At 35.6% G+C, this 25,027-nt stretch overlaps 2 protein-coding genes across 2 annotated transcripts in view; one reads left to right on the top strand and one right to left on the bottom strand.

Moving 5' to 3' along the window:
* Positions 1 to 15,067, bottom strand: part of LOC144450158 (uncharacterized) — a 52,469-nt gene extending 37,402 nt beyond the window's left edge. The window contains exon 1 of the mRNA XM_078140733.1: positions 14,911 to 15,067. Within this exon, the coding sequence (XP_077996859.1) occupies positions 14,911 to 14,985 (75 nt within the window). The 5' untranslated portion in view covers positions 14,986 to 15,067. The remainder of the gene's footprint in view (positions 1 to 14,910) is intronic.
* A 997-nt stretch (positions 15,068 to 16,064) lies between these two features.
* LOC144449950 (alpha-mannosidase 2-like) overlaps positions 16,065 to 25,027 on the top strand; it is a 29,305-nt gene continuing 20,342 nt past the window's right edge. The window contains exons 1-5 of the mRNA XM_078140508.1: positions 16,065 to 16,398; positions 20,887 to 21,183; positions 21,714 to 21,858; positions 23,424 to 23,595; positions 24,466 to 24,593. Of these exons, the coding sequence (XP_077996634.1) occupies positions 16,258 to 16,398; positions 20,887 to 21,183; positions 21,714 to 21,858; positions 23,424 to 23,595; positions 24,466 to 24,593 (883 nt within the window). The 5' untranslated portion in view covers positions 16,065 to 16,257. The remainder of the gene's footprint in view (positions 16,399 to 20,886; positions 21,184 to 21,713; positions 21,859 to 23,423; positions 23,596 to 24,465; positions 24,594 to 25,027) is intronic.

Here is a 25,027-nt window from a genome sequence, read left to right as displayed (position 1 = left end):
CACTGAGAGTACTGTGATAGAGCGCTGAGCGTTGCCAATGACAACATGGATCTTGTCATGGGAGGAAAAGTCAAGCTAAAAAAGATAAGAAGAGAGAAAACGTGACAAGGAATCAAATTAATTGTGGATACCTAGTGACAGCTTTGATGAGCTACTTGAAAATGTTGGCATGAAACAAAGTTAATTTTATGAACTTAGGAGGAATCAAGGCCATCAGAGTGCAAAAGTTGATAACACAGATCATTATAATAAGTAATATCTTGGAGTGCAGAGTACAATACTGTGGATAGAGTGCTGATAGTGGGGAGCAGACACTATACCAGTTAGTCTAGAGTTGAAATATATATATGTCTATCTTTGTGTTAAAAACATAATGTCCCAAGTGTGAAACATCAAGCCGACATCATTTTAGCTATATGCAGTGTTGCAGCCAGCCTTTTGAAAGAGTGGGACATAGTGTCCCGAGACTTTCATTTTTCTGGGTCATCATACAATTTTTGGGGGATATTAATATTTATAAAAAAAGCGTCAATGGCGTTGCAGCACAACTGTACAGTATTTAAAAATATTTACCAGCATGCTGATCCATGGTAGATATTTGCTGAATGATTATGCAGTTGCTATAGGCGTGGTCATGTTGCTAAACATATTTGCATACAATTTTAGTGTGGGTCATCTATGACCCATCACTTCCAAAATTGTGGGTCAGGTCCAAATAATGTGTGTCATATGACCCAAAAACCCCCTCTGGCTGCAACACTGCCTATTGTTGGCTGCAATATGATCAGTTGATCATGTATAAATTGTAATATTGATTGGACTTTGAGTTAGACTTCACAGTGAAGGGGTTAACGACCAGACACACCCCCAAAACAATACACATACAAATATACATTGTGAAAAGTACACCACAGAACACACAATGACCTGGTGCTGTTGTCATAGAAACTGTTGAAATGCAATATGTTGTGTTTGTTATTCTCTCACGCAGTTATTAAATTGGTTGTGCTAGAAATCTAAATAGATATTAAATTGTTCTTTTTATCAAAATTAGATTAATATCATATTTACATTATGCCAACATTTGTGTACCTAGGAATCAAGTTGATTATTTCATGTTACACTTCTTTATTCCGTAAAATAGTCTATCAACTCTACTATTATTAAATCGAATATTAATAAATTGCTTGCCATCAAAATCTAAATAGATATTAAATTGTTCTTTTCTTCAGAGATAGATTAAAAACATATTTACAATACAACAATAAATGTGTATAAATCATGTCGTTTGTTATTTTATGTTATAATTCTTTATTCTGTAAAATGGGGTATTAACACCTCATTTATTAAAGCAAATATTAATAAATTGCTTGTGATGAAAATCTTAACAGATATTAAATTGTTCTTTTCACACGTATTACATAAAACTCCTTATAATAACAATTGTATAACTCTGTATAAATGAAGTCAGTTATTGACCAAAAGTTACAGTGTTATATCCTGTAAAATAAGATATTAAAGGGGCACAGGCTGAGTTTAGATGGTTTTTGGATGCAATTTTTGTTGCCTATGAAATGTTACATGTTGTATTCTACTTACTGAAGCACACTCATTATTTGATACTGGTATAACTCCATCCTTGTATTTAGATATAATATATATAAGATTTGATGACATAATTGTTGGTACGTATCAACAAATCTGAGGAAATTCCTGTCATTACATGAACAATGCATGAGTTGGATGGTTGGCAAAAAGTGACACATAACAGCTACATGAATTGTTGTAAACGGTATACTTGATTAGTTTAGCCATGGTTTTATGTAAAGTATTTTGTATTAATAACCGTCTAAACTCAGCCTGTGCCCCTTTAACTCATTCATTATTAAATCAAATATCAATAAATTGCCTGTGATGAAAATCTAAATAGATATTAAAATGTGACACAGAACGACCAGATATATTCCATATTTTTGGCTTATGCATGGTATAATATCATATATTGAAATTTCTTTAATGTTAACTATGAGTATGAGCCAGGTGTTTTTCATTTTCTGATGGAATAAATAAAACTTTCAATTGGTAACCTACAAAATATGAAAAAAGGAACTTTCATTGTTTTATCTCCGAATTTTTCAATTCATGAAACATTTATTCTATGTACATTCTTTAATTTAAAAGTACAATATGATTTGCAGACAAGTATCTAGACTGTCGACAGTCGCTCGCGCCTTTTTTCTTACGTCTTATCTAAACTCCGATCACCGGCGCAACACTAGTATAATCGCATACTGATATCGAGGGCCGATATATATCACTGCCTTCTACGCCTGATGGTGACATGACGGTATTTTAATATAGCCTGATGGCTTTTCTCAAATTATTGAGTACAACATATGGCCATCCATATGGCTACATGACGGACAGCTACATGCACATTGTATGTATGTATATGTTGTCTAAAGATGTGACTTCTCTGGGGGCAATACCAGTGGCCAACTCTGGTAGGGGTGTGTGGCCCCCTGGGGCGGTACCAGTGGCCAGCTCTGGTAGGCGTGTGTGGCCAGTGCTATAAACCCCTGACCCCATTTTAGACCCACTTTGAGCAAAAATCAAGACCCCATTTTAGACTATTACAGGTATTTTTAAAAGCTGAAAGTTCAGACAAAATACATTTTCCTTAGGAAGCAACATTTTTGGGCAATTAATGGCAGTTATGATTTGGTCAAGGACAATAGATCACATTTTAGACCAACCATAATAAAAAATAATGCAAAGTAGACCCCATTTTGGACTCTTCAGATCGAAAAAAAAGTGATCCCATTTTAGACCAAAGGGGTAGAAAACACACCCCAAAGGACAGCACAAATAAGAGGCGTAGCCCCCCCCCCACCCCACCCCCGAATACTCAACACCAGCTCTTTATTTATGCACTAATGCTGCTTCTAATTGCAGCACCAAACTAGCTAGTATGATACAAATAACTGAACTACCAATTCATGTATTCAGGAGAGTGCAAAGATAGGTGCTACATTTCCTCTCATTATGTAATTCCTATTTTTAACTACGATGTACAAAAATGTACATGTCATCAAGTCTCAATATAGAACACAGATCACATACATGGGTTTCATTATAACTGGCACTTTGTGATAACACTGAGATAACACCGAGCATAGCAGTCACACATCAATAAATAGTTAGCCCTACATCATAATGTGACCGATGCGGGCACACAGTACAAGGATATGTATACGAGTACAATTATGCAGTAGATTTCGGTACATACAAAACAGCCCTTTTACTTTTTAGCAATGTGATGCTCCGAGGACAATGAAAGAGTCTAGTATTCTTCCTGCACTCCTTACAATGTTGAATGTGTTTTATAGATACGACACTCCGGGGACTGTGAGAGAGTCTAGTATTCTTCCTGCACTCCTTACAATGTTGAATGTGTTTTACAGATGCGACACTCCGGGGACTGTGAGAGAGTCTAGATTTTTACCTGTACTCCCTAAACAACGCTGTATTTTACTACAGGTCTCTGCCAAATTTATGGATTAATGTTTAGGAATCTATTTTCATTCAACTTTCAAGTTTTAATAGTATTTTCCAATGCAGCTTCACAGAATGTATCTAGAAGAATTTACAGATGAATTCCGATCGCACAAAGTCTGTTGATCTGAACAGGCGAAATGCTACTTATGTAACTAGAATTCTTGATCACCGACTCATGGTAAATATTACTACATCAAAGTCTGTTTTTCAAATCATAATTACTTTACTGGGACTTTATCTTCAGAAAGGTCTCCAATAAAATTTTGGAATTTACTGAGATGGAATACTTGGATGGCATTCAAATCATTATTAAAATACCGTCATGTACTATGACATGATTACATTCATTAAACAGTTTGACACAAGTATGTGAGTGTATATTATCAATGGACAAAGTAACACTATACAGGACTTGGACATATCTCATCTTTATTAAAAGTGACACAGACTGGTCACTATAGGTACATGCTATATTTCTGAAACTGTGTGATGGGATTTACAACGTACACGTAGTGACAAAAAGCAACAGCTGGGATAATCAGTGGCCAGTCCCCATTCAGATTTAGTATACTAAAAATTTATTTCATTTATTTACTTATTTATTTATTTATTGATTTATTTGTTTGTTTATTTATTTGTTTTAATTTTTTTAAATATTTATTTTTCATTTATATATTTATTTTTTTATTTTTTTAAATGTTTATTTATTTATTTTTATTTATTTATTTTCTAAAATATTTATTTATTTTTTATTTATTTTTTAAACATTTATTTCTTTATTTCTTTATTTTTTATTTATTTATTTTTTTAAATGTTTATTTTTTATTTTTTATATTTATTTATTTATTTATTTATTTATATTTTATTTATTGGAAAACCAACATGGGCAATTACATGCTCTTCAAAATGAAAATCAAGAAAAAAAATACAAAAACCACAAACACATCAAATTAACAAAAATAACACATAAAAGACACATTACAAATTTTAGCTATCATTAGACGGCACACTGGTTCACATAATATTTGAATTATATCTGACATTTATGATATAAATCTATGTCAATTTTTTAAATTCTGATAATTATTCATGTGAATATATTTTCTGAATGTTCAAAAATCTGGGCATGCAAATGTAAATCATACACTATTCAATATTTCAATCATTACCATTGATCAGCACTACATAGAGGTGTGGTCAATTATTCCATAGAAAAATGACCTTGAAAACAGTTTTGATAATAAATACACAGTCAGGTAGGCCATTCATATTATAATATTATTAATAATAATAATGTTGGTTTCTATATAGGGCTTTTTCACTCTGAGCTCAAAGCACTTTAAATACAATTAATACCCTTGGTACGGATTTATATCAGCACAACAACCCTTTATATATTTCCTCAACTCCCTGGGGAGCATACAATACATTGCAATTTGCAGCCATTATAAGCAGTGTTCCCTCTATTTGACATACCACTGACACACACAATTTCTAGTGACACACCAAAATTTGGTGTTCTCCTATCTCTTACTATGTGGTGAGTGTGTCCTCTAAGCCAATTTGACATACCACTGACACACACAATTTCTAGTGACACACCAAAATTTGGTGTTCTCCTATCTCTTACTATGTGGTGAGTGTGCCCTCTAAGCCAATTTGACATACCACTGACACACACAATTTCTAGTGACACACCAAAATTTGGTGTTCCCCTATCTCTTACTATGTGGTGAGTGTGTCCTCTAAGCCAATTTGACATACCACTGACACACACAATTTCTAGTGACACACCAAAATTTGGTGTTCTCCTATCTCTTACTATGTGGTGAGTGTGCCCTCTAAGCCAATTTGACATACCACTGACACACACAATTTCTAGTGACACACCAAAATTTGGTGTTCCCCTATCTCTTACTATGTGGTGAGTGTGTCCTCTAAGCCAATTTGACATACCACTGACACACACAATTTCTAGTGACACACCAAAATTTGGTGTTCCCCTATCTCTTACTATGTGGTGAGTGTGTCCTCTAAGCCAATTTGACATACCACTGATGCACACAATTTCTAGTGACACATCATAATTTGGTGTTCCCCTATCACTTACTATGTGGTGAGTGTACCCTCTAAGCCAATTTGACACACCACTGACACACACAATTTCTAGTGACACACCAAAATTTGGTGTTCCCCTATCTCTTACTATGTGGTGAGTGTGCCCTCTAAGCCAATTTGACACACCACTGACACACACAATTTCTAGTGACACACCAAAATTTGGTGTTCCCCTATCTCTTACTATGTGGTGAGTGTGTCCTCTAAGCCAATTTGACATACCACTGATGCACACAATTTCTAGTGACACATCATAATTTGGTGTTCCCCTATCACTTACTATGTGGTGAGTGTACCCTCTAAGCCAATTTGACACACCACTGACACACACAATTTCTAGTGACACACCAAAATTTGGTGTTCCCCTATCTCTTACTTTGTGATGAGTGTGTCCTCTAAGCCAATTTGACATACCACTGATACACACAATTTCTAGTGACACATCATAATTTAGTGTTCCCCTATCTCTTACTATGTGGTGACTCACAAGAAATGCCAGTTTTTCTCATTTTGACAAATTTGGCTATCATTAGAGGGCACACTGATTATATCAGCATAAGATTAAAGTATTCACATTGCAACCACTATCCTACCAGGTCCCCAATTATACAGCTGGGTTGACCGAGGCACAATCGTGGCTCAAATCTTGCACAAGGACTCTAGCCATTCAAAAACAAATGGCTGTGATGGAGCTCTTACTTGCAACTTGCAGATTCCAAGCCAACTACTTTAACATTCACCCATCGTGACTCCTTATAAAGGAAAGATGTTTAGAAAAGCCATTGACCTGGGAGATTTGTAATCCAACTGTAGACATCACAACAAACCTACTCTATGTGTGTTTATTTATTCACCATATGCGAAGCCTAAGGCCTAATAAAAAATGGTGTGGTTCCGATTACACTCAATTTTAGAATAGGCGGGGTAGGGTGATCTTTTTTTTCATACAAGTGTGAGTGTCTAGTTCAAGTAGTTAAACATATATAATAATAAGTTTTCCATTGTTTTCGAGACGGTCTCTATCATCTACAATATTGGTTTTTTCTCACCAGTACAGCCATTACAGATTGGAAGAACGATTGTCTTTTTAAGTTGATCTCATCTACTATCCTCATACACTTTCCTCATCCACTATTTCTCGAGAGACTTCATAATTTTCACGATTATTATTATTATTTTCTCAAATACGTAAAAATGAAGTTTAGGGCCGACAGTGAAAAACTAGATGTAGTCGGGTAACCGGAACCAAACAATTTTTTTCAAAGGCCTAAACCAGTGTAGTCTAGGGCTATACTTCATCGAATCTTTCCGATTTCTCTTTCTTTCATTTAATAGAGACCATATTGGCACCCAGATTAAAACAACAGACACAAGATCTATGTTTTAATTAACTTAGCTGTTAAAAAAAGCAATGAAATGAAATATCAATCAATTCATGTGTCCCTTGATGGCAAACTTATCAGGGGATTTGATTTTAATTAAAGGAAGTACAGAATTTTTTCTTGGAGAACTTGTCAGCATTATTGGCAGGACGTGTGTATCATTGACATGTGACCTCTGTTGACCTCTGACATATCACCTGACTTCTGACTTCTGACATATAACCAACACTGTGTCTATGTCTGTCTGTGTTTATCTATTTACTGTAATGAGGAAGGAAGACTGAGGTTAACTTTGCCACCAAGGGACAAATGGATGTTTATGTGCCTTGTACAATGACCTTTGTTGAACTGTGAAATATCTAACCATCAGTGTACCGTAATATTGTAAGCCACGGTTTTCGGTACTTGAAAAATTTGCGATTTTACAGTCTTCAGCTAGTTCTCAAAGACTCATTTTTACTAATTACCAGACTGGTACATTGTACATTTATGTACAAGAAGGCATTTTAGTCACTACTTATTTTTACTAATTACCAGACTGGTACATTGTGTTCATGTAAAAGAAGGCATTTTAGTCACTACTTATTTTTACTAATTACCAGACTGGTACATTGTGTTCATGTAAAAGAAGACATTTTATTCACTATTTATTTTGGCATTTTTGTTTTCCAGTGAAATTAGCGAAAATAAGTCTTCAGCGAAAATTTCCAAGTTGACAGTATTTACTAATTTAGACATGTAATACAATAAAACATTCTAGCTGGGGGAGGTATCTATGGGGTTGGGGAGGTCAGGGTAAGGGAGGGGGCAATGGCCGACTCAAATTGCTGCCAATATTATCTCAGACTTTGCCATCATAAGACCAGATAAGACTAGATGATGAATGTCCTCTGGTTGCACACATGTAATCTGACCTCTGTTGACCCCTGGCATATCTACACTATAGTATCACATGACAGTAGTTGCATAATTCAAAATACAGACTGTCTGAGACATAAGACTGTCTGTCTGTCTATCTGTTTGTCTGTCTGTCTATCTGTCTGTCTATCTGACTGTCTCTCTGTGTATGGATTTATTTACTATTGGGTGGGGGTGGGGATGACAGAGGAGAAATCTTGCTATTTTGACAGACAAACTTGCATCACAATGACCTCATTTGAACTCCGACATAGTAGTCCATCACAGAAATTGTTACACAAGTTACAACTGCAGACATTGACAATATTCTGTCTGTCTGTCTGTCTGTCTGTCTGTCTGTCTGTTTGTCGGTGTCTGTCTTCCTGTATGTCTATCTACTTGCCATGGGTAAGATAGGGTGGGATAAAATTGCTGTTTTGACTGACACAAACTTGTATCACTGTGACCTCTGTTGAACTCTGACATAGTAGTCCATAAATAAATGACATACAAGTTACAAATGCAGACATTGACAATATTCTGTCTGTCTGTCTGTTTGTCTGTCTATCTGTTGTCTGTCTGTCTGTCCATCTATTTGCCATGGGTGGGATGGGATTGGGTAATATTGCTGTATAAAGTTGTATCAGTGTGACCTCTTTTGAACTCTTGACATATCCATTCCATCATAATAATTGATAAAGTACAGCTGTAGACATGACTAAATTTCTGTCTGTCAGTGTCTGTGTATGGATTTATTTAATTCTATGTTATGATGTAATTAGCTACCAAATCCTCTTATCCCACTTACTGTAAACCTAGATATTTTCACTGCTAGAAAATTTGACAATTTTACAGTTTTTCAACAAGTTTTCAAAAGCTAATTTTTACTTGTTACCAGACTAGTACATTGTGTTCATGTACAAGAAGGCATTTTAGTCACTACTTATTTTTTACTAATTACCAGACTGGTATTATTGTGTTCATGTACAAGAAGGCATTTTAGTCACTACTTATTTTTACTTGTTACCAGACTGGTACAAGAAGGCATTTTAGTCACTACTTATTTTTTACTAATTACCAGACTGGTACAATGTGTTCATGTACAAGAAGGCATTTTAGTCACTACTTATTTTTACTAATTACCAGACTGGTACATTGTGTTCATGTACAAGAAGGCATTTTAGTCACTACATATTTCTACTAATTACCAGACTGGTACATTGTGTTCATGTACAAGAAGGCATTTTAGTCACCACTTATTTTCATATTTTGTTTTTCAGAGAAATAAGTGAAAATAAGATTTTAGCGAAAATTTCCAGGTTTATAGTAATTACTGAACTGTGCAGTAATTAAAATGATTAATATGATGAAAACGAGCCACAGTGAATCTGATGATAAATCACACATATATCAATTTAGAAATATCAATTTTCATCTCATTATTGAATTGAATATAACCGAATCTTTAGTCACCCATATCGACAATTTCTGAAAGTGAGAGGATATGAATTAGTTAACTAATCTAGTCCAGCAACTCAAAATTGACAATGGTAATAATATGAATTTATTATGTGACTGCTACAGGGTATTGTTGGAATAAATGTCCAATATGATGAAAAAAAGACAAATCAATGTACAGCCTGCTATAATGGGGCACTCTCAATTTCCAACATTTGCGTACATGTAAATTACCATTGCGTCCTTAAATATATATATATATATATATTTGAACTCCGATATATATATATATATATATATATATATATATATATATATATATATATATATATATATATATATATATATATATATATATATATATATATATATATATATATATATATATATATATATATATATATATATATATATATATATATATATATATGTATATATATATATATATATATATATATGAGGAGCTCAGTCTCTTTGAAATATTTGAGTCAGATCTGTATGGTTTACGATATTACATTTATATATATATATATATATATATATATATATATATATATATATATATATATATATATATATATATATATATATATATATATATATATATATATATATATATATATATAATGTAAATTATAAATTATATTATATTATATTATGTTATATATATCTGCTATATTTTAAGGGCTATCAGGAAGTAAAATATACCTGCAACGAGTTCCTCCAGTACTTTACACCATCAAAACATAAACATATTGTATAAAAATGCATGCAAAAATCACCAAGACTCTACCAGCCTCCCCCCTCCCCTCCTCTCCTCAGTGTTCCTGGGTGAAAAGTCATTGAAAATAAAAAATACTGAAAACAAAACTGATTGGCTATTTATTCACATTATTGAAATATAACATGTACCTGAGGTAATTATGATTAGATTGTCAACATTTTATGTATGATGACTCAAAAACAAACACATCATAAATTAGGTAATAAATAAATACACTCAAATGAGTCATACTTTACTCCACCCATCAATCTATAGTTGAGGTTATCAAGCCAGGGAGTTTCTCTGTTTCAATAATATTGACTTGTAAGATTTAAAACTCAATTTATAGTTGAGGTTATCAAGCCAGGGAGTTTCTCTGTTTCAATATTATTGACTTTTAAGATTTAAAACACTGATTGTGTTACTACAACATAACAATATTTTTTTCAGCTACTGGAAATTCTACTAAAACTTCACAAACAGTTCAATCATGTAGATTATACTTGTAAAAGTACAGGCAGCTTATGAAACATTTGCCAGTTAGCATAACATCTAATCAGGCTGGTCCTAGGGTGGGGGTGGTGGTGGGGGTAGGGGTGCAGAGGACGTTACAAGGGTATACATGTGTTGCAGTTTTGACCCTTCCCTTTCTGGACTCATGTAGATGTTTGACTCTTGATCTTTTAAGCATTACCTAGAGGTTTGACCCCCCCCCCCCCTTTTGATTAGTCTAGGAGTACCTCCTGGGGAGGTTAGCTCATTGCTAACACAGGGTTAGTTTAGTAGTATGAGTACCTCCCAGGGAGGTTAGCTCAGTGCTAACACAGGGTTAGTTTAGTAGTATGAGTACCTCCCAGGGAGGTTAGCTCAGTGCTAACACAGGGTCAGTCTAGGGGTACCTCCCCAGGACGTTAGCTCAATGCTAACACAGGGTTAGTCTAGATACTATGTCAAATTGTCATGTGGTATCCAGAGATCTTGATATAGATGCACAGATAGCACTAAACAAAACAAGGCTGACAGTCTGACACTAACGCTTCACCATTATGTGCCTTTAGAAACACACCAGCTTGGTTAACGCCGAGCTATCTAATCTTAGTGGCATAAACATTCTTGCATGTTATAACAGTGGTCTAACAAACATGAAATAACAGCAGATAATTTTTGATATGCTGTAAGGTCATCTACAATTGTTAGTCTGTTTTGCCAGAGCCTATCTGATGTCTATCAGTCTCTGGGCGAAAGAATCCACTCTGTCTTGCTTGATTCTATGCTACACTAAGACAAATCTTGGGGCGAAAGAATTCACTCTGTCTTGCTTGACGCTATGCTACACTAAGCCAAGTCTCTAGGCAAAAGAATATGATCTCTGTCTTGCTTGATTCTATGCTACACTCAAGACAAGTCTCTAGGCGAAAGAATATGATCTCTGTCTTTCTTGATTCTACGCTACACTAAGACAAATCTCTAGGCAAAAGAATATGATCTCTGTCTTGCTTGATTCTATGCTACACTCAAGACAAGTCTCTAGGCAAAAGAATATGATCTCTGTCTTTCTTGATTCTACGCTACACTAAGACAAATCTCTAGGCAAAAAAATATGATCTCTGTCTTGCTTGATTCTATGCTACACTAAGACAAGTCTGTGGGAGAAAGAATATGATCTCTGTCTTGCTTGAATCTATGCTACACTAAGCCAAGTCTCTGGGTGAAAAAATCCTCTGTCTTGCTTGAATATTGACAGTGAAATTCTTTATCCAAGGTTACCAACTTTCTTTACAACAAAGTATCACACCTATCCAGTCTCTATTCTCAACAGTACAAAAGTCATTCTTAACTTTTCTTTGTAGTATTTTTTTAGGTTTATGGAATTCTTTTAACCACTGTACTGTGTAGTTTTATTTCTATTTTGTGTTTTAATCCATGTGAGCTGTCATTTAAACTTCCCCAAGTGGAATGACAAGTGGATAATGACTTTGAAATGAAATATAGTCTCCATGACAATAATAGGGTTGTAAAAACCATAGGAATCAACCTTTAAACCCATTAAAATCTCAGTTGAGCTGATAATTATGTTTACACATGTCAATTTATGGGTAAACTTTGAATTGTTATGTTGTCACTACAAAACAATGGAAACACACTAATAAATGCCTACACAATGTAAGTGTTATTTATTCATAATTTCACGTAATGATGTTATGTTATGCTGTGTTGTGTTGTGTTGTGTTGTGTTGTGTTGTGATGTGTTGTGTTGTGATGTGGTGCGGTATAGTTGTGTTGTGTTGTGTTGTGTTGTGTTGTGGCGCAGTATAGTTGTGTTGTGGTGAGTTCCATTGAGTTGTGTTGTGTTGTGTTGTGTTGTGTTATATTGTGGTGTAGTTGTGTTGTGTTGTGATGTAGTTGTGTGTTGTGTTGTGTTGTGTTGTGTTGTGTTGTGTTGTGTTGTGTTATTATTCATTAAGGGTGTCTTATGTGCACATAACATATTATACTGTACTGAAAAAAATCAAACAAACAAACCAGAACCACATCCAATCCCCTTATAAGTTATAAGTATGTGGCCTATAAGTTATGTAGGATACAAAGAATATCAAATTAAATCCACTGATATATAAATATCATATACGTTAGTATTGTGATAATTCATTTTCAATTTCCTCTATATGTTATTTCTAACAAAGGTTATTAATTTAAAACTAGACTGGCTCCTGATGTTCATTTTAAACTTACTGTAATAACTTCATCAAACTGCAACACAACTCTAGTAATTGCTGTACACCAATCACACCATCCACCCCTTCTGATGTTTGTTCAAAAACTGTTGCTGTAATAATTTCATCAAACTGCAACACAATTCTAGTAACTGCTGTACAACAATAACACCATCCACGCCTTCTGATGTTTTCAAAACTGTTGCTGTAATAAGTTCATCAAACTGCAACCCCGGACTACAACACAATTCTAGTAATTGCTATACCATTCACCCCCTTGTTTATTCTGAACTGCTGTTTTAATAATTTCATCAAACTGCAATTTAATTCTAATAATTGGTGTACAACAATCACACCACTGTGTTTCCCCTTCTGATCTTCATTCAATGACCATTTGACCTATTACTACTGCTATAAATGTCTCAACTTACAACTTTGGTATTTGATGGGTCTCATGCTTCTCACATGATGAAAATACTTCCGTCAGTCAGTCAGTCACAACGTGTCATCAGTCTCATCATTTCGTCATCAGTGTGCCCTCTAACTTAGCCAATTTGACACGCCAATGACGCACACAATTTCTAGTGATGCACCAAAATTTGGTGTTCCCCTCATGCTAACTATGTAGTGACTTACAAGAAATCCCAGTTTTTATCATTTTGACCCAGAAGTTCAGAACAACAAAAGTTGGCTATCACTAGAGGGAACACTGGTCACCAGTCTCACTATGTTGTCCATATTGTGACTCTGTGAGTCAAGTTGTTGCACCATTACTTGTGTGTTTTGGTAAATGTTTTGAAATACTAACAGATTTGACAAAATCTAGAGTAAAAAAACTTATACTGGTTGTAGGTTTTGATGAAAAAAAATTCCCCTTGGGCTTCCTACAAATCATATGTTGTTCCAAGCGATAATTCTCATATTAAAAGTTTAACATATTATCAAGGGGATGGGGGGGGGGGGAGGGAGGGAGGGAGAAGGAGGTACTGACCAAAACATGCAACCTACATATAAGTAATCCAACTCTACAAGTCTGTGTTTGTCTTAAGTTTTCTTCATTTCTCTCTTCATGATTTGCCTTATAAAAACACACTGTAAATATCATAGCTGCCTTTACCATTATGCCATCTATGAGTAAAGCCAGCAAACTGGCAATTTGACAAAGTCTACTGACCTGAATAGGTGCAATGGTTACTCATAAGTAATTATAACCCTTGGTCGTGGTACAAGAAGGAATTACTATAAGTAAACCTGGGAATTTTTCACTAAAGACTTATTTATCACTTTTTTCCCACCGAAAAACAAAAATGTGAAAATAAGTAGTGACTAGAATGCCTTCTTGTACATGAACACAATGTACCGGTCTGGTAATTAGTAAAAATATGTAGTGACTAAAAATGAGGTAAATTAAATTAAAAATTTGATTAAACTGCTTACCACTGAAGATAAATGCAATAGATGTTTACACTTTATATACATCCAATAATATGCCCACATAATGAATTAATATGTGATTCTATTTTGATTAAAATATGAACATGTCTGTTTGAAAATTTTAGAATTATTATTTCTGCTTGGATTTCTTCTATGATTCAAGTTTAGCATGTTAATGTTTCAATATTATTCATTGTATTTGAAAATCTGAATCGTGTTAATCTTATTTGACAGTTACAATAGATTTTATTAACAGTTATGTTCCGATAATTCGACAGTTATATTAGTACAAATGTACAAACGGACATTGGTTACAATATCGAATTTTGGCTCTTTCATCCGAATGGGTACAAAGACAACCTGATTTTAAGTAGTTTGAAAATTGTTATAATAAAGATCATTCGGCAATGCTATTACCAGAATACTGTATGTTATTTGTATGTTATGAGACATCCCGGATGACGTATTCCCCGGACACCTCCCCTCAGCAGTCAGTGTCCGCTCACGTTCTATACAGTACACTACACTGCAAATATTTGTAAATATACTAAACAGCAACACGGAACAACCACAAAATAAAACTTACCAATTTTGCTTTCGTTTCTTGTAAGAATTGCTCCATTTTCCGTTCACTATACATCCATGTTAACGGAGCAGACATTCGTCATCGGTAAAAGACAGTGCGACATGGTGAATTTATATTATCAACATTGCATGACACACACAACGCAGGTGACACCGACGAACTGTGTGAGCTGTCGTACGCACGAGTATAAAGTTGGCGTCAGATTCAGATTCAGATTCAGCTAGCGTCATATTGAGCGTCAGATTCAGCGTCAGATAGCGTCAGATCCGAAGACACCCGACGGACTCAATGAAACCTGAAATAATACTGTTGAGACTACAGGGAAAGATTCCGCTTCACAGCCTTTTGATGGAAGTTGGAATGTCTCTGCTTGCACAATTTTTATTTGGGAAAAAATATATGAAATAGAGTTGAAATACTTGCAACCGAGACATTGATAGCCCCAAGTTCAGTCACTGTATGTTCGTTGGTTGATACGCTTTGCCAATAATGTACATGGTGTCAGTAAAAGCTAAGTTTACGTATACTAATATGTTGTCATTTTTAAAAATTTGAATTTAAAATCTAAAAATTGTGCAAGCAGAGACATTCCAACTTCCATCAAAAGGCTGTGAAGCAGAATCTTTCCCTGTAGTCTCAACAGTATTATTTCAGGTTGATTGAGTCCGTCGGGTGTCTTCGGATCTGACGCTATCTGACGCTGAATCTGACGCTGAATCTGACGCTAGCTGAATCTGAATCTGAATCTGACGCCAACTTTATACTCGTGTCGTACGCTTGTTGTACACCCCTCGTACCCAAGATTCTGACCTGGATATTAATTTACCCATAATGCAAGGCCAAAAGTGCCGACGGCACAGTAAACGCATTGGATTGTGGGAGTTATTTTGAACACTTGTTGTCAATATGTGAACTTTGACCTTCATCTGAAAACACCCGAATACAATCAATTTCGGGGAATATACTTCTTCTAGACTGCAGTTTCAGAATAAAAACAACACGTTAATTTCAAATGTATAACAATTTGAGTAAAGAAGCTTAAACTTTAGCCATTTTGCAGACTCTTCTCGTCGCCAACCCGCTGTAGTAAATGTCGTCATAATTCTTGACCTCAAATTTTGTGACGTAGAGCGCAGTTGCCAGCTCATGTCGTCTGTTTCTGAGGGTACGAGTTCATTTCGTTCTACTTGATGGCGTGTTTGGCAATCTGTACGTCGACATTAGTATTTTATACTTTAACAATACCATCTGTGGTTCTCAGGTGACGCTTAAATAGCGAGTAGGTATTTTCCAGGCATAAAAATCGCACGAAAACAATCTACTTCCGTGATCTCATCTTGCCTGCCTATGAGATTATCAACAACCAGGAAGATGAGACGCTACTATGCTGTCTTAGGTTCCTCTGTGTTCTTCGTGGCAATCGTTTCAATGTATTTACTTTTAGACCAGGCAACAACAAATACTGGTATGCAGGGTCAGCTGCAAGAGGTAAGAGTTTTTGATCAATTTTTTTTTATGGTCGTAATTTTTGACGGCATGTGTAAACAAATTGTGTTCTCACAGTTAATATTTAATATATTGTACTATTACATTAGTTATGTACGTAGGTTCACGTGTGTAGTTGTAAATTGTAACTGAATTCACTTCGACTGTCAACAATTTAAAACTTTTCAGTCGATTAGAACAAAGAAATTCCCACACGTAGGATTAAAATTGTCCATATGGTGGTAGTATCGTCAAATATAAAATTGGCAGTTTTTCCGAAATAGATTAAAAAACCCAAGCACTTGAACTTGAATCAGCTATTTATTTTCTGTGAGGACACTATCATTAGATTCAGAGAGTGTGGTATGGTACACTGTACAGAAAACATATTTTGGTAAATACATGTAAAAGCTATGGAGATGAGAACTTCCAAAGTAAATGCTATGTAATATATTTGTCTCTCACTTTGCTATCTATATCATGACAGAGATGTATTTTTCACTATTTGTAAACTTTGCATATGGCCTAGAAAAGCCATAAACATATTGTTATTATTATTATGAGTAACATTGAAGTATGGCACTTTCTCTATGTGCTACACTCGTGTATAGGATTCATATTACAACCAGTAACACTGAAGTAAAGCACTTTGTGTGCTACACTCATTTATAGCATTCATATTACTACTAGTAACACTGAAGTATAGCACTTTCTCTATGTGCTACACTCATTTATAGCATTCATATTACGAGTGACACTGAAGCATAGCACTTTCTCTGTGTGCTACACTCATTTTATAGCATTCATATTACAACTAGTAACACTGAAGTAAAGCACTTTCTCTATGTGCTACACTCATTTTACAGCATTCATATTACAACTAGTAACACTAAAGTATAACACTTTCTCTATGTGCTACACTCATTTTACAGCATTCACATTACAACTAGTAACACTAAAGTATAACACTTTCTCTATGTGCTACACTCATTTTACAGCATTCACATTACAACAAGTAACACTGAAGTATAGCACTTTCTCTTCGTGCTACACTCAATTATAACATTCATATAAAGATATTAAGTAAAAGTATATTGTTCAATTGGTTTATTTACAAGCCTAGCATGTGGCCTTTCTCATGGGGTCAATTAATAAATGAAACAGTATACTTTTACACTTGATATGAATGCTATAAACTATTGTGGTACATATAGAAAACGCTTTACTTTGGTGTTATGGGTTGTACTTGATATGGATGCTATAAATGATTGTGGTACATACAGGAAATGCTTTACTTTGGTGTTATGGGTTGTACTTGATATGGATGCTATAAACGAGTGTGGTACATACAGAAAATGCTTTACTTTGGTGTTATGGGTTGTACTTGATATGGATGCTATAAACGATTGTGGTACATTCAGAAAATGCTTTACTTTGGTGTTATGGGTTGTACTTGATATGGATGCTATAAACTATTGTGGTACAGCACTTTGACAGAATTCAAAGCTGCCAAAATTCATGTCGTCACACCATTTTAGACACTGTCTTGACCAGAAACAATTTTTTTTTGGCCTAATAATATACACAAATACATGTATACCAACTGAGGTATAGTAATAGAAAATATTTCATTACATAAAAAATAGTAAATGTATGGAACAGTCTACCAGCAAACGTTATAAATACAAAAAAAAAACCCACCAGTAAATGGCATCAAAAGTGAGTATGCTTAAATGATGTTAAACTAATAAAAAATTCAAGCTGTTTTTGTACTGAAATATTACTGATTCAAATATGAATATGACGCTCTATTTACAAATACAGTGCTCAAACCAGTGATGTAGACAAGTGCTGTCATGATATAGGCGCGTGTTGTCGTGACATAGAATGACCAGAGCATATTTTCCATGTTTTGTTCTAAATGGCTCATACATAGTACATTTGTATATTCCATATGGTCAATGAGATATATGATTGTTCATTTTGGTGTTTTCTTTATTTAATACATAACCACCCATTCACTGTTATCTGTATTCAACACATTGATTACTTTTAGTGGTTTCTAACAGTTTCACAGACACAAAAAGGAAATTTTTTTTTAAGTCTGTCCAAACTTTGCCAGTTTCGAAGCTTACCGTTATCTGTATTCAACACATTGATTGCTTTTAAGTTTCATCAGTAAAAGTGTAGTGCTTTCTAATGGTTTCACACACACAAAAGGAAATTTTTTTTAAAAATCTGTCCAAATTTTGCTGGTTCAAAGCTTGCTTCTGATTCATTTGAAATAGGGGGTGGGGGTGGGGGTGGGGGGATACATGTGTTTAGGGTAAGCAATACATGTATTTATTTGATTCCTATGTGTAGAGTAATTATACACATGCATGTACATGCACACGTGTATGTATACATACATTATATAAGGTAGGGGAAGTCATATTCAGCAAGTAATGTAATGTATTGTATGAATATTATAGACAATTACTAACATATGTACAACGTGTAATCTTGCTGGTACAAATTAATATACCTAGATACATATTTTACAACTGAAAAAAATTAGTGCAGTTTTATTTTTAGCCCCCGAAAGAGGAGGGTGCCTCTTATGATGGTCTCTGTCTGTCCATGCGTCCAACCATATGTAAAGTTTTCAGTTTTGTTTTAGTAACTGTCAATGACTTTATTTTCAATGTGTACTTGGATACTTGTACCTCATACACTAGACTCTCTCACAGTCCTCGGAGCTTCGCTTTACTAAAATTGATGTTTCGCAGTCACACGTCAATGAATGGTTATCTCTATCATGGTCGATGAGGGTGCTCAGTACAAGAATATTCGAGTACGGTTAATTAGCTGGCATCGGTACATACAAAATAATTCGTTTAGCTTTAATTTTAGTAAAGTGAAGTTCCGGGGACTGTGACTGAGAGAGAGTCTACTCATACATATGAGAGTAGTGTACTCTGATGAAAGACAAAGTGTATTGTTGTGAGTCAATATGATAAAAACTAGGCTGTCTTGTGAGTCACCACATAGTATTACTAGTGAGGGATAGGGGTCAGTGTGCCCTCTAGGCCAAGTTGACGTGCCACTGGCACACACAGTTTCTAGTGATGTACCAAAATTTGGTATTCCCCTATCTCTTACTATGTGGTGAGTGTGCCCTCTAAGGCAATTTGATGTGCCACTGATGCACACAATTTCTAGTGATGCACCAAAATTTGGTATTCCCTTATCTCTTACTATGTTGCGAGTGTGCCCTCTAAGGCAATTTGATGTGCCACTGATGCACACAATTTCTAGTGATGCACCAAAATTTGGTATTCCCTTATCTCTTACTATGTTGCGAGTGTGCCCTCTAAGCTCATTTGACGTGCCACTGATGCACACAATTTCTAGTGACACACCAAAATTTGGTGTTCCCCTATCTCTTACTTTGTGATGAGTGTGCCCTCTAAGCTAATTTGACGTGCCACTGATGTACACAATTTCTAGTGATGCACCAAAATTTGGTATTCCCTTATCTCTTACTATGTGGCGAGTGTGCCCTCTAAGCCAATTTGATATACCACTGATGTACACAATTTCTAGTGATGCACCAAAATCTGAAGTTCCCCTATCTTTTACTATGTGGTGAGTGTGCCCTCTAAGCCAATTTGATGTGCCACTGATGTACACAATTTCTAGTGATGCACCACAATTTGGGGGTCCCCTATATTTTGTATCTCTAACTATGTGGTGACTCACAAGAAATGCCAGTTTTTCTCATTTTGACTCACAACAAAATTTGGCTATCAAAACAGGGTACAATCATAGGGAGAATGTTCACTAAATTTATGGGTCTCAAGAAATTGGTGCATCAGTGGTACATCAAATAGTCGCTTTCCTGGTTCCAAGAGGAATTGCGTAGGTGATCGACCCATCGATGTGTGCAAACAAGTAGAACATGTAGCTATCATCAATATGCGCGCAATGCAGAGTAAGGATAGCATGTTCAGTGTATTTAGATGTTATTCCCAAATATTTTTCTTCATTCAACCAAGAAAAATACGAGTGACCTAAGGAGCCATTGTCACTACAAGTCACTTGAAGTTGATGTGTAGTGTTAACCATTGTATTTTCCAGCTGAATGAAAAAATATATTGGAGAATAACATAATTATACCAGCACCAAGTAATATCAAAGAAAAATCGGGGAAAGTAATGACAATTATGAATGGTTTGACTCATATTTCGAACACAGCAGAATCAGTAACATAGACACACGTTGTCGTGACACAGATGTGCACTGTCGTGATGTAGTACAACCAGAATATATATGCCCTATTTTTTGTTCAACCCGGGTTGTGTTGTGCATAGTATAGTTTATCTACTGTATTTCTGTATTTTCAGAAAACAATGCCAGCCATGCGTGCTGCTTACAGCAACATTGGCAAAGTCACCTGTATCAACATTCATGTGAATAACACTCAATATTTCCTGTCTTTGGTTTCAGAATGAGTTGTCAATGTTAGAAGTAAAACTGCAAAACTTAGAGGAAAGTCTTTCAAAGAATAGAGAGACGATAAATGAAATACGAGATACGGTCAAAGCGTTAGCGGACGGTAACAAAGGAAACGACGCAGACGTCATTAATATGCATCAAGGTAACGTTAATGTACATGTACCGGAACTACGTAAACCAGCTCCAGATTATTTAGACATGGAAAAGTTTAACGGAGCTGTTGCAGTTGTCGATCAAGATGAGTGTACGTTTGCTGATACTCCAAGTGGAACATCGGCAGATGTAAAGGTGAAGTATTATGCAAATTTATAACATGTAAAGTGAAATATGCAAATATGATACATGGGTAAAGGTGATGCAGATCTTTAATAGGTGTAAAATGAGATATGGAAATATGTAACTTAAAGTGAGGTATGATACAAATATGTTGCTGGATTTTATGCAAATGTGTAACATGTAGATTGAGATAATATGCAAATATACAGGTGTAAATGTGATATAGTATGCAAATACATTACATATATGATTGAGATATGCAAATATGTAACAAGTGAGATATTATGCAAATGGGCAGGTGTAAATGTGATATAATATGCAAATATGTTACAGATATAGACTTTTCAGGTGAGATATTAGGCAAATGACAGGTTTTGACAGTGAACAGAGCAAGTTGTTTTTCATTTCTTTTTTTGTAATTTTTCTTTATCTTAATCCCTAACCTTTACTGCCAGTTAAAAAATGGCTGCAAAATATGAATTATTTTTACTAGGTATACAGAATACATTTGAAAATCAGAAAGTTATTGTTGATTTTTTCAGATGTTGGACGTCTTTGATATTCTAAAGTTCGATGACCCCAATGGAGGGGTTTGGAAGCAAGGTTTTGAAATCAGTTACAATGTACAACAGTGGGCAAAGGAGCCCTTACAAGTGTTTGTTGTACCACACTCACATAATGATCCAGGTATGTCAAATTTACAGTCACCAGAGTAGTTCTAACATTTGATTTTGTCTGTTTTCTGTGTTTTTTGTATACATATGATACATGATAGACACACATGTACACATACACACAGACCCATAAGGCTAAAAGTTAACAGTCGCCTCGCGTCCACAGACTACCAATTCTTGTCATGGGGCTACCATAATTTGTAGCTGGTAGTTCCACGTCCACAGACTACCAATTCTTGTCATTGGGCTACCATAATTTGTAGCTGGTAGTCCCACGTCCACAGACTACCAATTCTTGTCATGGGGCTACCATAATTTATAGCTGGTAGTCCCACGTCCACAGACTACCAATTCTTGTCATGGGGCTACCATAATTTGTAGATGGTAGTCCCACGTCCACAGACTACCAATTCTTGTTGTGGGGCTACCATAATTTGTAGCTGGTAGTCCCACGTCCACAGACTACCAATTCTTGTCATGGGGCTACCATAATTTGTAGCTGGTAGTCCCACGTCCACAGACTACCAATTCTTGTCATGGGGCTACCATAATTTGTAGCTGGTAGTCCCACGTCCACAGACTACAAATTCTTGTCATGGGGCTACCATAATTTGTAGCTGATAGTCCCATGTCCACAGACTACCAATTCTTGTCATGGGGCTACCATAATTTGTAGCTGGTAGTCCCATGTCCATAGACTACCAATTCTTGTCACGGGGCTACCATAATTTGCAGCTGGTAGTCCCACGTCCACAGTCTACCAATTCTTGTCATGGGGCTACCATAAATTGTAGCTGGTAGTCCCATGTCCACAGACTACCAATTCTTGTTGTGGGGCTACCATAATTTGTAGCTGGTAGTACCATGTCCACAGATTACCAATTCTTGTTGTGGGGCTACCATAATTTGCAGCTGGTAGTCCCACATCCACAGACTACCAATTCTTGTCATGGGGCTACCATAATTTGTAGCTGGTAGTCCCATGTCCACAGACTACCAATTCTTGTTGTGGGGCTACCATAATTTGTAGCTGATAGTCCCATGTCCACAGACTACCAATTCTTGTCATGGGGCTGCCATAATTGCAGCTGGTAGCCCGTTCAGGCTACCACTAATTATGCAATGATTTAGGTATTGAAGATTTATGGACATATTTTAATAATACATTTCCAATAGAGGAACTTGACAACAAATATTGACAACAACGATTTGCCGTACATACATGAAAACACACAAAATGGCAGCTTTCAACCTTAGGTTATGACCTTTTACCACATTCATGACATCATTCATTACCCAGAATTCTCATTCTAGCCACATTCCATTGAACTACATAGGTAAACAATGCAAAGCATGAGTGGAACAGCGACGGTTACAGCCTGAACTTTAAGCACATTCTATTGTCATACAAATATGCCAAGAGGGCCCTTTTGTCATTTCACAACCCAACTAACACAATTATCTTTTGTGATATTTTCACTAACAGATAATCCCATAGTCCTTTGCGTCTGAGCATGCCCAGTTTGGATTGCAAGTTCCCAATTAACACAATTATATTTGTGATATTTTCACTCTCAGGATGGATTAAAACATTTGAGGCGTATTTCCGAGACCAGACTCAACATATCTTAAACAACGCTGTTGTCAAGTTATTGGAGGACAGAACAAGGAAATTTATCTGGGCTGAGATTTCTTATTTCTCAAGATGGTGGGAGGCTATAGATATGGGGAAAAAGAAACAACTTATAGAGTAAGTGAATTGGTGTGTATATCACAGTACAGTGCGCCCTCTAGTGGTAGCCAGATTTTGTTGTTGTGAGTCAAAACGAGAAATGATATGTTGTGAGTTAGGTTTCTTACCATTTCTCAGACCACAGCCATGTTGATTTTAGCCATGTTGATTTCAACAGCCATGTTGTAGATTTCAGCCAGGCATGTTGATTTCAGCTAGCCATGTTGATTTCAGCCAGCCATGTTGATTTCAGCTAGCCATGTTGATTTCAGCCAGCCATGTTGATTTCAGCCAGCCATGTTGATTTCAGCCAGCCATGTTGATTTCAGCCAGCCATGTTGATTTCAGCCAGCCGTGTTGATTTCAGCTAGCCATGTTGATTTCAGCTAGCCATGTTGATATCAGCAGCCATGTTTGTAGATTTCAGCCAGCCATGTTGATTTCAGCCATGTTGATTTCAGCTAGATGTGCTTATTTCAACCAACTGTGCTGATTTCAGCCTGCCGGCTTAATTTCAGCGTGATACATATAATCCTGAAGATAACAGCTGATGATGATACGCATGAATAATTCAAATAATAATATTTTGTTTATCCACATCTTTCATACTCGCTATGTTTTGTGATGAGGGTGCTGATTTAAATTATTTTGTTGAAACTAGAGTGAATTTCATGATAAATACTCTTTGTTTGCAGACTTAGGGGGACACTTTGAGATTGTGTCTGATTTTCATAGTAAATACTGTGTTCTTTGTTTGCATACTTAGGGGGACACTTTGAGATTGTGTCTGATTTTCATAGTAAATACTGTGTTCTTTGTTTGCATACTTAGGGGGACACTGAGATTGTGTCTGATTTTCATAGTAAATACTGTGTTCTATGTTTGCAGACTTATGGGAAGGGGGCAGTTTGAGATTGTATCTGGTGGATGGGTAATGCCAGATGAAGCTAACACTCACTACTATGCCATGTTGGATCAAATGATAGAAGGCCATACCTGGATGGATGCACATCTAGGTAAGACAAGTCACTAATAAATGATATTGACTGATAGGTATGAAAGCAGTCAATAATAAATGATATTGACTGATAGGTGTGAATGCAGTCAATAATAAATGATATTGACTACTATGCTATGTTGGATCAAATGATAGAAGGCCATACCTGGATGGATGCACATCTAGGTAAGACAAGTCAATAAAGAATGTTATTGACTGATAGGTATGAAAGCAGTCAATAATAAATGTTACTGACGGAAAGGTGTGAATGCAGTCAATAATAAATGTTACTGACTGATATGTGTGAATGCAGTCAATGATAAATGTTACTGAGTGATAGGTGTGAAAGCAGTCAATGATAAATGATATTGACTGATAAGTGTGAATGCAGTCAATAAGGAATGTTGTTGACTGATAGGTGTGAATGCAGTCAATGATAAATATTGACTGAGA

Source organism: Glandiceps talaboti, chromosome 19 (genome assembly GCF_964340395.1).
Source record: "Glandiceps talaboti chromosome 19, keGlaTala1.1, whole genome shotgun sequence".
Lineage (NCBI taxonomy): Eukaryota > Metazoa > Hemichordata > Enteropneusta > Spengelidae > Glandiceps > Glandiceps talaboti.
This window is presented reverse-complemented; position numbering and strand designations above follow the sequence as displayed.